The sequence below is a fragment of the Brachyistius frenatus genome, unplaced genomic scaffold (assembly GCF_029030835.1).
Source record: "Brachyistius frenatus isolate BFR_SWC_R1_liver_20210118 unplaced genomic scaffold, ASM2903083v1 Contig_20, whole genome shotgun sequence".
Classification (NCBI taxonomy): domain Eukaryota; kingdom Metazoa; phylum Chordata; class Actinopteri; family Embiotocidae; genus Brachyistius; species Brachyistius frenatus.
In genome coordinates, this window is record NW_027210619.1 from 1,456,714 (window position 1) to 1,471,445 (window position 14,732).

Below are 14,732 nucleotides of genomic sequence, written 5' to 3' on the forward strand. Positions count from 1 at the left end.
GGACTGTCATGATGTGAGCAGACCACCCTGCAGCACCTTTCCTCGTGGATTTAAAATTTCAAACATGTATGGAGTATGAACAGGGCGCTGAACACGAGGTGCAAGCACAGTCTGGGGGCCAAACACCAGTGACACAAACGTACACGCATTTAATCATCAACAGTGTTAACCAACCAGACTGCAGCCCACCCCTTTACACTCACTTTCCATAACTCTTATGTACCCACCCCTTCCCCCCCCACCTCACCCCTCCTCTCTCTCCCTGACTCTCCCCCTCTATTAAGTTTCAAGCGTCTCTTCCTCCTGAACTGAACAACACACACCAAACAGGTCAGACTTCTCCTTCTTTTCAATAAAGTGCATTAGTCAGCCATTGCTTTCTTATTCCCACATGTCAAACGGGTGCCGGTGGCTGTCAGTGTTGAAACGGTTGTAAGACTTCCTAATTTTTACAACATAAAATGCATCTGTGTGCACAAATTGTTCCTCTGCTCCGCTGCTGTAGAGTTTAGGTTGGCGCACCATAGCACCTTTCACGACATTATTAACTACATGAGTGTGTAAACACTGCTGTAGGTGATCTTTTATTACAAAGTCAGCACTTGTTTGTGTTATCTGCCCTCAGCCTGAGGTCTCTGACCCCGCTGATCATCATGTGGTTTTAATATGGTTGTAATTTGATCAAGGTTTGGAATTCTATGACTATAAACTTGACTGTCAGCAGCACAGTCTTGATATTCTTTATTACACCTAATATTGGAGGGGCCGTCTAACAGAGACTTTTGGTTCATTAGTGACATGCAAATATCTGTTGTTTTTTTTGTCAGCTTTTATTGTAAGCAGATTGTATCTCTCTCTCTCTATATATATATATATCTTTATAATTAGTGCTGCGTGATAAATCGACAACATTGTTTATCGACTTGGCAGAATCATATTGTGATGATGTAATCTCATCATGTTACTGCTCTGTGCTCCAAATTAATTAGTATGAGTATGTTGTAATTAAAATTGGACACAATCAGTTGTCAAAACACCTCTAATCAGAAGGCCCATTTCCTGCTGGCCTAGAGCTTTCAGTTGTATCACATGATGTTCTTCAGCAAATATGTTTACTCTCTCAGAGCCTTTTGATTACAGCTACCGCAATAATGTATCTAAATTTGTGCTTTACGCGTTTGACGAATTTACTCAAATGAAATGCGTAACAGTTGGATATGTATCTTATTTTGCACAAATTTTCTATGTGGTAAAGAATGTCTGTACCTGAAAATATTCTTAAAAACTTTGTCATAATTTTATTCTATGTCTGTAACTAACACTTATTTTTGTACAATTACAAATATTAATATTTATCAACTGATAATTATGTACTTATAAGTTCTAAAGCAAAGGATGATGTCTTCAAAACATTTTTTTTCATTAAAACTCAAATATCCTTAGTTTGTGATGTCATGAAGCCTGGAAGGAGATAATTGGAGTTTTTAAAAGAATAACTCCAATATCTTTCAACATGTCCTGTAGTTGTTGGTTAAATATTTGTCCTTCATTCTAATTGTTTCAGTTCTAAATAACTCATATATCTACTACTATGATCAAAGATCAATGTTTTTTTTGTTTTTTTTCTTCTTCTGGTTATTACTTTAAACTGTTTTGATAATATTACTCAGACTTTAGATGCTTCAAAATTCTGACTTTGAAAACTGTTTCTTTCATAGTTGTACACTGAAAAATATACACAAAGGACTTGGGTTCATGTGGTGTGGTGCCTATAAAAAAAACAACCTCTATCTGTCAGTGCAAAGCTCTCAATTAAGTGATCCGCCAACTGTGTGTGGCCTGCTGGTGCTGCCTGCCTAACTGGCCAAACCTCTTGCCTCCACTCTGTGACCTGTTGGACTGCACAGCAGAGTTAATTACTGCAGCCCCTGACTCTGTCAGAAGGTTCAAGCTTGAATTATCACCTCTCATGCACCCTGCACAGACTGGCGACACCGCTGTGCCTGTCTCTTGCATTGTTTAAACCGCTCCAAATTGGAATAATTTGGAATAATAGGAACAACTTTACAAGCCAGGACTCAACTACAGTGCATGTCTCTCTCACACACATACACACACACAGAAACACACATGCATGTGAACAGTCGTAGCTGCAGGATCCCAGTGTTTCCTGGTACACGTAGTGCCGGATGGGAGATATATTTGTGGCAACCCATTATCCCCTCAGATCCAAGGGGATCTGTATCTCAGCCACAGCTAGTGTATCTGCTCTGGGAAAAGATCTGCTGTAAACTCCTCTGGGAAAATAGAATATGGGTGGCCTAGTAGGTGCTGTGGTGTTATCGCTCACCTTGACCCGGCACGAACCCACTCCACGAGCTCATCCAGCCCAATTGTTTCTTCATCTGAAGCAAAATCTGCCTTTCAGGGAAATGCCATATGGCTTATCTATTGTTGGCTGAGAGCATGTCGTATGGCTTTTAGGGAGGGAATACTGTAGATGCTGATAAAGCTGTTGGAAATTAAATATTACGCTGGTGATGAAAGGATTTTGCTCTGGTGAAGCATATGCTGGCTGCTCTTTCATCTTTCTGTTTCATCTCTCTATTTCAGAGGACTGGACGGAAAACAGACATTGGCTCTCCTGGTCCTCGCCTCTGTCTCTTCCCATTTTATCATTACCTTACTTCATCCGTTCACCTACTTCAGTGGAGCTCTATTCACATCTCTTTTTGTCAAATTAAAGTGTCCAGCCCTTTTATTTTTACTTGATCTTGTTTATTTACCTGTTCATCACAGGATAACTGATAGCTGTTTACCCTTTAATATACTGTTTTTAAAATGTCCAAACCCTGAACTTCTCACCATTTTCTTCTTGTTAACCTATTCCATCTTTTCATCTATCATTTGCTCCTCTAACTTTCATCCCAAGTCTCCCAGTCCCCGGCCTTCCTCGGCTCTGGCCCCTTGACATCAGTATGTGGTCCAACTTCTTTGTTCAGCAGGATGAGGAGGGTCGCATCGGGGTGGGAGGGGCTGGACAAGGGGGGGTTTGGGTGGAATGAAAGGGGGAAGAGGACAGAGACGGATCCACAAGATGAGTGACAGCCAGGAGGGGAAGATCAAGCTGGCCTTCTTCGTGTCTATCGTTGGTGTAACCCTGACGGTGTTGGGCATGGGGACAGAGTTTTGGGTAGAGCTGGCCCAACCAAAGAATTTCAGTGGCAACCAGACCTGCCAGATGGCCCATTATGGCCTGTGGAAGGGCTGCATCCGCACCCTATGGGTGGCTGACATAGACCCAGAGAGGACAAGCTGCGGCCCTGCTGAACTACCTGGAGGTGAGACCTCTGGCTGGTGTGTGTCTTTTATGAGTGTGTATTCATCTGTCTGTCTGCTTACTGTGCTGTCTAGGAGTTGAGCAGGTGATGCTTTTCTGCAATGCACCATGAGGCTGCGTCCATGTTACACCGTGTGCATCAGTATAAAAGTGGATTAACAGAAAAGGTGTTGTTGAAAGGTTGTCGAGAAGTTGTTGACATCACTGAGGAAAAACATGTACATTTAATTGCCACAAATTTTCTTTGCCATCACCACTGATGTGAAAACAGAGGGAGCAGCCATAACTAATATGATGTATGATGCGATTCGGGAATATGCTCACATCTGTAGGTTTTTATATCTGAGCCCATGAGAAAAAAGCCCTGTGAAGACCTAAGTTTAATGAAAATAATTTGCATCCTCCCAAGACAGTCTTCAGATTTCTGTGCAACATATGTATGATTTCTTGTATACATTTAAAGTTTTTTTTCCCCTGTGTATGCACAAATCCACTGTAAATGAATATGTAAATGTAAAAGAATAAAGAGGGGATAGTTGGCTATGTGAAGCCGGCTGCATACATATGTATCTAGGTCATCCTACAGATAATGTGCAAATTGAATCATTAAAGACATACGATGTTTGGAAACAGATCCAATGGAACGAAGTACACAACTACAGGGAGGCTGTTTTCAGGTCTACTCCCCCTACAGTCCCGTAACAACACAAAGCAGTACGCAGGTACAATATATAATATATTCTTTGTCATTTATGACATGATCTGTGGAATGAAGCGTTATTAATAGTAAGGTTTTCTCTTACCTGATCATCTGCTGTTGTACACACAGTACAGATAGGTGATAAAGGGGCAGACCACAGGTTTATTGTGTTGACGGACATCCGTGTTTAGAGTTGTGACAGCTCCTTTCAAAAAGCACTTTATTCAACTTGACCGTGGTTAGGTTCACCAGAGTGCGTCGATTATCTGCACAATGACCTATTTCTGTCTGAAAAGGGAGTCCAGAGATGGAGAGAGGCAGGTATTGGAAGATATAGATAGGCACAAGATGCTGCTACTGGAATCACTGCCTGTCTCAGGGAATCTGCAGAGACACAGCAGAGCTTGGGGGAAAACCAAAAAGTCTCCACCTACAGACTCCCATATAGATATAGATATCCCATATATGCCTGAAGATTATTCTCATATATCACCTTGAATGATGTGTCTTGACATTGTTTTTCTGTCCAGATTTCAAGGACTAATACATCTTTCCTGCTCAAGTGTTCTGAATCTCTGGCTGCTTGTAGCTCGTAGATATGACTTCAAGACGGTCTGTTGGTGTGTGAGAGAAGCCAGTATGCTTCTGACAATCTCCCTCACACGTCCTAACACTGTTGGCCCACGCCGCCTGTCGCAGATGGCCGTGGGCTCATCATGTTTGTAGGAAAACAACTGTTTTTGCCATCTCTGCTTCTCCATTTCACATCCCTGTTTACATGCCTCTGGCTGCCGTCCCGAGCAAAGTGCGGCCTGCTGATGCCCTGTCTGTCATCTCGAGACCAGCTATCCATCTTCGATGCCTGCTGGAAAGGAACATGACGGCTCAATAATTATAGTCTCAGCAGGGGAAGCGAGAGACAAACCATTTGACTGTGATAGCATAATGTGTTACAAAATCAGTAGGCTGATAAATGGTGGGTCTGTTTCAATGAAAAACGGTTGCAAATATGCTCAGGCACTGGCATATTTGTGTGTGGAAGAAATGTGTTACCGTGTGTGTGTACATGCATGTGGTCATCTTGGACCACATCATTTTCAGTGGCTGAAAGTCATCACTGCGCTTGCGAAGCCAAGTGGAATCTGACTACTTCACAGTTTTTGTCTAAATATAGAGAGGGGGGAATGAAGAAGAGGGACAGACAGGGACTGAGGGAGAGTCTATATCTGCTATTATATATTATAAAGTATTAACCAACCCCTCTGTGTTTCCTCCCCCTCTTGACATCCTCTGCTCCCCTCACCTCCTTCTCCATCTGTGGCTCCCCTCTCTCCTTCCCTTCACTCACCACCCCTCCATCTGCCTGCAACCCACTACTCCCTTTCCCTCTATCTCATCCTCTGAGCCTGTATCCATACTTCTTGCATCAGCCCAAACATCCTCTTTCCCTCTTCTGTAGCGATGTCTCTCCTTTATCCTCCATCTGCCCCTTCTCCCTGCCTACCCCTTTTTCCCCCCTCTGCCATCCACCCTTAGTGTTTTACCATCTCTCACCCTCTCTGGCGGCACCATATGTGCAGTGCTGGACAGTATGTGTGTGTCTCAGAGTATTTCAGCTAATGCTCGACACTTGGATATAAATAGGAATGATGCCTGGAAGGACAGAGTGCATGGATGCATAGTAGGAACATCAGAGAAGACCAGCAGCCATCTATAGGAGTGTGTGTGTGTGTGTGTGTGTGTCTTTCTGATCTTTTCTTTATACCCACAGACTCCAACTGCACCTACTTCAAATTCTTCACCTCTGGGGAGAACGCAGTCATGTTCAAGAAGACGACTAACAAGAGTGAGACATTATACTTTCCCCCGCACTTTTTCCTGTACACACCAACAGCTACTATCAATAAAGATGCTCTCTGTGGTGCTCACAGGACCGTACTGGTGGTTATTGCATGTTTTAGCCAATTAACTTCCACTGCCACCCATTTTCCAAAGCAAGCCATAAGCTATCAGGCTGATTAATGTGTTTACGTTGCTGCCCAGGGAGCCACTGGTTTCAGTGCAGTTTGAAAATTAGCTGGCTGAGACTTAATGCTAACATCAGTAAAACGCATCTATACATACTGTACAGTGCATCTGGAAAGTATTCACAGCGCTTCACTTTTTACACATTTTGTTATGTTACAGCCTTATTCCAAAATGGATTAAATTCATTTTTTTCCTCAAAATTCTACACGCAATATCCCATAATGACAAAGTGAAAATAGTTTGTTTAAAATTTTTGCAAATCTATTAAAAATAAAGAACGAAAATATAACACGTACATAAGTATTCACAGCCTTTGCTCAATACTTTGTTGAAGCAGCTTTGGCAGAAATTACAGCCTCAAGTCTTTTTGAGTATGATGCTATAAGCTTGGCACCTATTCTTGGGCAGTTTCTCCCATTCTTCTTTGCAGGACCTCTCAAGCTCCATCAGTTTGGATGGGGAGCGTCGGTGCACAGCCATTTTCAGATCTCTCCAGAGATGTTCAACCGGGTTCAAGTCTGGGCTCTGCCTGGGCCTCTCAAAGACATTCACAGAGTTGTCCCGAAGCCATTCCTTTGTTATCTTGGCTGTGTGCTTCGGGTCGTTGTCCTGTTGGAAGATGAACCTTCGCCCCAGTCTGAGGTCCAGAGCGCTCTGGAGAAGGTTTTCATCAAGGATGTCTCTGTACATTGCTGCATTCATCTTTCCCTCCATTCTGACTAGTCTCCCAGTTCCTGCTGCTGAAAAACATCCCCACAGCATGATGCTGCCACCACCATGCTTCACCGTAGAGATGGTATTGGCCAGGTGATGAGCGGTGCCTGGTTTCCTCCAAACATGACGCTTGGCATTCAGGCCAAAGAGTTCAATCTTTGTTTCATCAGACCAGAAAATTTAGTTTCTCATGGTCTGACAGTCCTTCAGGTGCCTTTTGGTAAACTCCAGGTGGGCTGTCATGTGCCTTTTACTGAGGAGTGGCTTCCATCTGGTCACTCTACCAGACTGCTTGGTGGAGTGCTGCAGAGATGGTTGTCCTTCTGGAAGGTTCTCCTCTCTTCACAGAGCAATGCTGGAGCTCTGTCAGAGTGACCATCGGGTTCTTGGTCACCTCCCTGACTAAGGCCCTTCTCCCCCGATCGCTCAGTTTGGCCGGGCGGTCAACTCTGGGAAGAGTCCTGGTGGTTCCAAACTTCTTCCATTTACAGATGATGGAGGCCACTGTGCTCATTGGGACTTTCAATGCTGCAGAAATTTTTCTGAACCCTTCCCCAGATCTGTGCCTCGATACAATCCTGTCTCGGAGGTCTGCAGACAATTCTTTGGACTTCATGGCTTGGTTTGTGTCTCTGACATGCACTGTCAACTGTGGGACCTTATATAGACGGTGTGTGTCTTTCCAAATCATGTCCAATCAACTAAATTTACCACAGGTGGACTCCAATCAAGTTGTAGAAACATCTCAAGGATGATCAGTGGTAACAGGATGCACCTGAGCTCAATTTTGAGTGTCATGGCAAAGGCTGTGAATACTTATGTACATGTGATTTTTTCATTTTTGATTTTAATAGATTTGCAAAAAATTCTAAAAAATGTATTTCACATTGTCATTATGGGATATTGTGTGTAGAATTTTGAGGGGAAAAAAATGAATTTAATCCATTCTGGGATAAGGCTGTAATATAACAAAATGTGGAAAAAGTGAAGCGCTGTGAATACTTTCCGGATGCACTGTATTTATCTTTTGGTCAAGAGTACAGCAAACAGAGTTGGTTATCTATTCAAGGAACCTCTGACATTTGACATACTGTATGAGACCCGTTAGAAAGAACTGCCTTTAGAAGTTGCATTGTAACCTTGAATATAATTATATCACCACCATCACCAAATCCTTTTTGTTTTTACATAAAAGTACAGACAGCTCTCAGATGTCTGAATTTCCTTTAACCACTATAAGGCGCCAACAAGGTAGACTATTCTAAACACTCTGTGGTACAACACAAAGCATAAAGTGAATAAATGCTCAGTGTGATGATTAATTCGCATCAACCAGGTTTCAAGTCTTTTAAGGTTTATTTTCAAATTGTGGCCTACAATTGTATGTTTGGAAAATAGGAAAAATATATAAATATGTAAAACAAGATTAGGAGTGGAGCGCAGCCTTTCGTATAACACCAAAGCATGTACGCCTGCCTCTCCAGGTGTGAAAAGAACAAGCATGTATAAAGAGGGTAGAAGAGAGTGATGAGATCTGTGTAGGGTGAAGGTCGCATCCAACCAAACACAGGATTTGTTTCAAATAACTTAAATTACTTAGCCTACATAATCATAACGTCTTTAACTTACCAAATGCACTTACATGATGCACCAAATGTTACTTGCGGCTGTAATACCTGACTTTACCTTGTGTACTGTCAGAATTATTTATTTAATTTGTGCGAACGAATTCAATTCTAACGTGCTAAGTGGTTGCTCTATAATATTTATCGTCTTCACCTTAGTTTAGCATCTTAGCATTCTAACTCTGAGCAATAAACCAATAAACCAATACATTTACAAACTTTTATTGTAATTAAGTCTGGATTAAAATAGTTGCCAAGTTGATAGACCAACACAGTCATTTCTACCACTTTGCAGTCTGATTAAGAAAACAATTTAAATTGAATTCAGACAGAAACAAAACTGCTGACAATCTTTTCAATATGGTTTCTGTTATTTATCTCACCTCCATCTGGCTTATTTCCTCCTCCACTAACAAGACCATTCCTGTTATCTGTTATGTTTTTTATTAATCAAATAATATCTACTATGTGGTGGAGTGTAAAAAAACACAGAACTGGCTCTGGTTATTGTGAAATGTTGATCAGATTTTTGGGTTGCACCTGTTCTTGCTTTAAATGCCAGTAAAATCTGTTTCAAATAGAGCCAGTGTGAGAAGTGGCACAGTTAACATGGTGTTTGTATTCCAACACATCGGATAGAATCAACTAGAATCCTAGCAGAATCAGACTTACTGAGGTGGTGCAATATCTGTTTCAATTAAACAACTAACATCTGCTGTCTTTGCTTCAGATTTCTGGCCGCATTCAGTTCTGGATATCAACTTTACCTGCTCTAATTTTTCCACGTATTTCCTCAAACACTTTTTTTTTGCACTTTATATTCCCTTTTCTAATTTCTCTCCGCTCCCCTTCACAGATCTGAATCTAGCTGCCGCCGTCTTGGCCCTTTTGAGTCTGACAATGATGGTGATGGGCTCCCTCTGTATTGGCATGTCCCTCAGCAAAGGAGAGCAGTTCTTCCTCAAGCCAGCCTCCTTCTGTTTCATCCTCTCTGGTAGGACCTGACTTTTCTCTTAAGATTATAGTCTTAATATTTTACAGCTGCCCGTCAGACTTTTGAGAGTAGAGTTTTTAGAGACTCGGGTTATCACCCCCATGTTTCTAATTTAAATTAAGTTTGGCCCAAAAGTTTATGAGTGGGTTATGACTTTCAATACTTTTATTTATGTGTGTAGGTGTACTGGTCCTCCTCTCTGTCCTGGTATTCCACCAGTCTGTGCTGGCCTTGATGTCCAGTGACCACTCCATACCTTTACACCATGAGCTGTCCTGGTCTGTTGCCTGTGTGGGCTCAGCAGGAGCCATTCTTATTTTCGGAGGTTTCCTCTTCATCATCCTCTCTCTTCCCTTCAGTCCCTGGCAGAAATGCTTGCCACACAAAAACAACGCCACCTAGCAGCTGGATGCATGCAATATGCACACAGTATTCTTGATGTCTTGTTTGAGAGCAAGTAAAAACCCACTTCTGACAGCTGTGACATTGAGCTTCCGCTTGGTGGTTAATTTGCCAGAGAAGTCACACAAGGTCTTAATCAAGTTTATGAAGAGGAGCCAGCAACACATTCACAACGTAGTCAGGCCTCCAGAGGTAGATTTTGCTATATTACATTTTTGGTATTTTTAGTAGAAAATAGAAGGAACGACAGAGCTGCTGCTGACTCTTTTTAGCTGGATGTTGTGTTTACTTAAACAAGTGTTGCCAATAGGCTTGTTAGCCGGCCTGTAGCTGTGCAACCACACTTAAACCTAGTCTTTCGACTAGAATAGCGTAAGTTTTTTTTTTTTTTTATTGCTCAGACACTTTTCTATTTTAAAACTTTTTGTTGTCTGTTTTACATGTAAGCCCAGATGTGCCAACAAGAAAATAAAAACCACACACACACTCAATTCAACAATAGGATGATTATATTTCTGTGCTCTCACTGCAAATCATTGTTGAGGAATGTATTTGTTTTATGATGTAACATCAATGTTTAAGGTTTAGATTGTTAGATAATTGAGCTGCTGATCAGCTTGGTTTTATCTATGAAAATGTAGTTTAGGATATCATGTTGAGGTTAAAAAAAAAACAGGATAGTTGACCTCCATCATTATGTTTAGAATGATAAACATGTGGTTAAGATCAGAAGACAATTGTGGTCAAACTAAAACAACATTACCAGTTGAAAATGTGAAATGAACAGTAGTCTGTCATATTAAACTCTAATGATTTGTTGACCCGTCCACCCACCCAAACATCATCCCTACATGGGCTTTGTTGCTCCATGATGACGTTAACTGACTTTCTCATTTGCTTCTGTAAAATTTACAGTTGTTGGAAGACTTTGTCACTTGAACAGAACTATGAGGGTGGATCAATAAGTTCCGAAAACTGCTCCTGTTGCAAGTGAATCATGCGCAGCACTGCCACATGCACATAGCAGAGTGAAGGTATAACCCTAATAAGTAAGTGTTACAAATTTTGGCACTGGATAAAAATCAGCACCTGAGTTAAACCCATTTTTGTGGGCACTGGTCTGTGTGCGTGGCGATTTCTCTGTGGACATGTCTGCAAATCAAATTCTTGGGCCAACTCTGAAAATCAGCAGCGGAGACCCTTGAAATGCTTCAAAAAGCCTATGGCAATGAAACAATGAGCCGAGAGAGATGTTCTGAATGACATTCGTGTTTCCGAAGACAGAACGTCACTGTCCAAAACCCAAAGGCGCATCAGGTCAGTAGCGCAACCAGGTGGATTTTCTTTGGTATTCGGGGGGTTGTGCACCATGAATTTGTCTGCCAGGGTCAAACTGTCAACACTGAGTCCTCCTGTGAACTTCTGAGGCATGTGAGGAAAAACATTAAGTAAAAATGACCTGAACTGTGGCGCGATGGCACTTCGGTTCTCCAAAATGACAATGGGCCTTCTCACAGTGCGTTAAAAATGCGCAGGTTTCTCACCCACAATAACACAAGCATCGCTCTCTACCACACCAACTCGCTGGATTTTTCCTCCCTGCTGCTTCTTTCTTTTTCCCAATCATTTGTCACAAACTTTAATGTGTGCTCACTGCTCACATTTCAGGTGCATAAGACATCACCAACGCACCCGGACCACTGCTCACACATTTTTTTTTTTTAACTGTGGTGCAGATTTTGATCAAGCAACAAAATATTTAACACTTACTCATTAGGGTTATACCTTCCTCCCGCTCATTGCACGTCACGCTGCTACGCATTGTTCGCCCACAAAAGGAGCAGTCTCAGAACTTATTTATCCACCCCCGCATATGTTGTTTTGAGGCCCTTGCTTAAATGTCTTCTTCTTTTGAGGATGTAACACAAATTATGAAATGGAAAGTCAAAATTTTGACTGAATGGGTCAAAATTATGCATGTTAAGTCAAAAGATTTCAAGTTATCCTGTTTTTATTTATAATTCATATCATAATTATCTTTTCATCATTTTCTTCAGGCAGAAATAGTCTGACTATCAGAAAGTATTAATATCAGGTATCAGCAAACACTTTCTATGTTTTTGATAATGCATGGAGGCTGTCCGGATTACTATCAAAACAATGACCCATTATATTTGTAACATGTTGCTATATAAATAAAATAAGACAGTATATTCTAGCAGTAAATCCTATGAAGCTATATAACAACACTTGATAAACAAGAGGCCTTAGTCATTATTTCTTATATGTCTTTTACAGTTGTTGGGTGAATGCTGCTTCAGTGTATCAGATGAACGTAAAATGAACATAATCAACTGTGACAATGGATTAAAATACCATTTTGTATATCAGAATTGTATGGACTCACTTAATAAGCTCTATGCTGTACATAAAATAATTGTGTTTTGTGAAAGGTCACTGATTGTAATGTTTTCTCCTGTCACTTTATTTGCAGTATGTATGCAGTAAAGGCGGTTTATCTTTGTCATAGGATGCTCACACTGTCTGTCTGGCAGGAAATGCTCTGTTCTTCTTACATGTGTACAGTATGTGGCACCAGTTTCGCTCATTATTAAACCGATTTGACATAAAATGACTGCCTCCCTTTGGTTTGCTGGCATGCCACCCTGTCTGCCCTCCAATTTGACATTCACCCATTTCCACCCTTTCACAGTGTGACTCCTAACCTCTCTGCCAAACATCCCCATCCCCCAGACCCACTCCTCTATAATTAGGCCAGAGCTCATCGCAATGCATTTCACTGCAGAGGTTTGGAAACCTTATCCTTGAATTTCAACCATGTACCCCCCCCAGCCTATCATCATACCTCTGTGCCCTCTCCTCCTCCAACCCTGACCTCACTGCGTCACTTTCCCTGCTGTCTCCAGGGGAGGCCTGCGGTCACTCCTCCACCATACCACCAACCTCTTTGTACCAGACAACTGACTGATCAGCACAGACATTTCCCAATAACCACTCTCACACCCAGCTAGCTGCATGGGGAGTAAATGGCATCCAGACAGTCACAAACACTCACATGCCCACCTGCACACAAATGCACACGTGCACGCATGCACACGCATGCACATGCACACACGCACGCACGCACACACACACACACACACGCTTCTAACTCCCAGTGGGCAGAAACTGAATCCACATGACACACTATCCTGGTTGTATATATAGCTGTTAATAGTTCTGCTGAGACTGTGAGACAAGTGGTGCATTGGCACCAGTTGCATGTTTGTAAGTGGAATAGGACTTCCTAGAATTTTTGATGGAGGTCCAGTAGATTAAAGAAGGACATTCAAAGAGAATGAAGGCCGGTCAATATTGATTTATTACCAAAGCATTAATGATGATTTTAAAATGTATCAGCCGAGGCTGTGAATAAGAATGGTGCCTATATAATAGATATTTGATTGGTTTGCTTTGACACCCTTGTTCTTCTGCTTTTATGAGTTTGATCTGTCATCATAGCCTCACTGTTACCGTTACTAGATCGCAGTAGGTATGATAATAGCAGGAAACGGCACTCTGTACAACTAATCCTCCGGGTTTAGGAGTACTGTTGGAATCTCAGGCCCCTTTTCGAGGATGTGACACTGCTTCGCCCTGCCCCTGCCTTAATGCATCTGAAGTGTCATCTCTTATCTATGAAGGGAGTCTTCCAGCTGCCAGTCTCCTGACAGTGATCATTCCCTTGCAAAACTGTCCCAGTGGGCTGGAGTGGCTAAAGTAGACCTCGATGGTATTTTGTAATTGTTCATGCAAAAACATGCACCAGATGGATAAGGTAGTGGTCACAGAAAAGTATACTGACTTAACTTTCAGTTGATTTTCTCATTATCCTCTTTGGAAAAAAACACCCATCTGGCACTGTCCATATATTTGCAAATATTATGAGCCGCAGGTCTGACAGGGAAGGTCGAAGTCATTTTAGGATCACAGCACAAAAAAGACCAACTCAGGGACCTTGAGCTTGAATTAACTTGAGGGGTGGAATATCATTGAGTACATTTGCTACTGTACTTGAGTGCAGTTTTTTTACATTATTACTTCAGCCAAAAAGTTTCTGTTTTCAGTGCCATTTGTTTATCTTCTTGTCAGCAGGATTACACAAAAACTACAGGCACGAGATTCATGAAACTTGGTGGAAGGGTGCAGCATAGGCCAAGAAAGAAACCAGCAAAGTCTGCAGTGGATCCAAAACTTATTTTTCAGTGCTAGATATGGCATTGGGCCGGCTAGGTGCCATACGTGTTAATCCTGGATCTTGTGTGTCATGTCTAACGTTGTGTGTCACTCTCTTTTGCTATTTCACTGTTTGGTGCTGCTGTTCATGGATTTATCTTCGCTCATAAATCTACCTCACAATAATAGATGGCTGTACAGCGGCTAATTTTAAATTGTAACAGACGCTGGCTCTACTAAACACCTGTGTTGCAAAATCTCTGGCTAATTTTACCCTAAACATGCTATTTCAGATCTGCTAGCTTAGCAGTCAGGAATGATTTTTGTCTCTCCCGCTGCTTCTTCTCTCCTGCTTAGATGTTTAGTTTGTCCTCTGCCTCCTTTAGTGATAATAGTATTTGCACCAAATTTTGTCTTTTCGCAGCATTGGAGGCAAGGCTCACTAAATAGATAATAATAATAATAATACATTTAATTCATATAGCGCTTTTCAACATACGCAAAGACGCTTAATTTTGAACAAGCCGCGCTTCTTTCGCACCATGGAAAACAACCCATTAGCTGCGGTAGCTAATCAGGCCCAAGCAGTTGGTGCAGGCCGACCCAATGTAGCTCCTGTCAGCCGTCCCCCAGCAGGTCCCAAGCAGGCGGGAAGCCAAGCCGGCTGGGTAACAAAAGAAACAAACGACAGCA

At 41.9% G+C, this 14,732-nt stretch overlaps 1 protein-coding gene across 1 annotated transcript; it reads left to right on the plus strand.

The window, feature by feature from the left end:
- Positions 1-280: 280 nt before the first annotated feature.
- Positions 281-12,435, plus strand: cacng6b (calcium channel, voltage-dependent, gamma subunit 6b). The gene is given in 6 exon segments (XM_069695763.1): positions 281-330; positions 2,614-3,042; positions 3,045-3,341; positions 5,812-5,886; positions 9,264-9,401; positions 9,583-12,435. Coding segments are annotated over 5 exon segments (795 nt in total). The 5' UTR covers positions 281-330; positions 2,614-2,978; the 3' UTR covers positions 9,804-12,435.
- Positions 12,436-14,732: the final 2,297 nt, after the last annotated feature.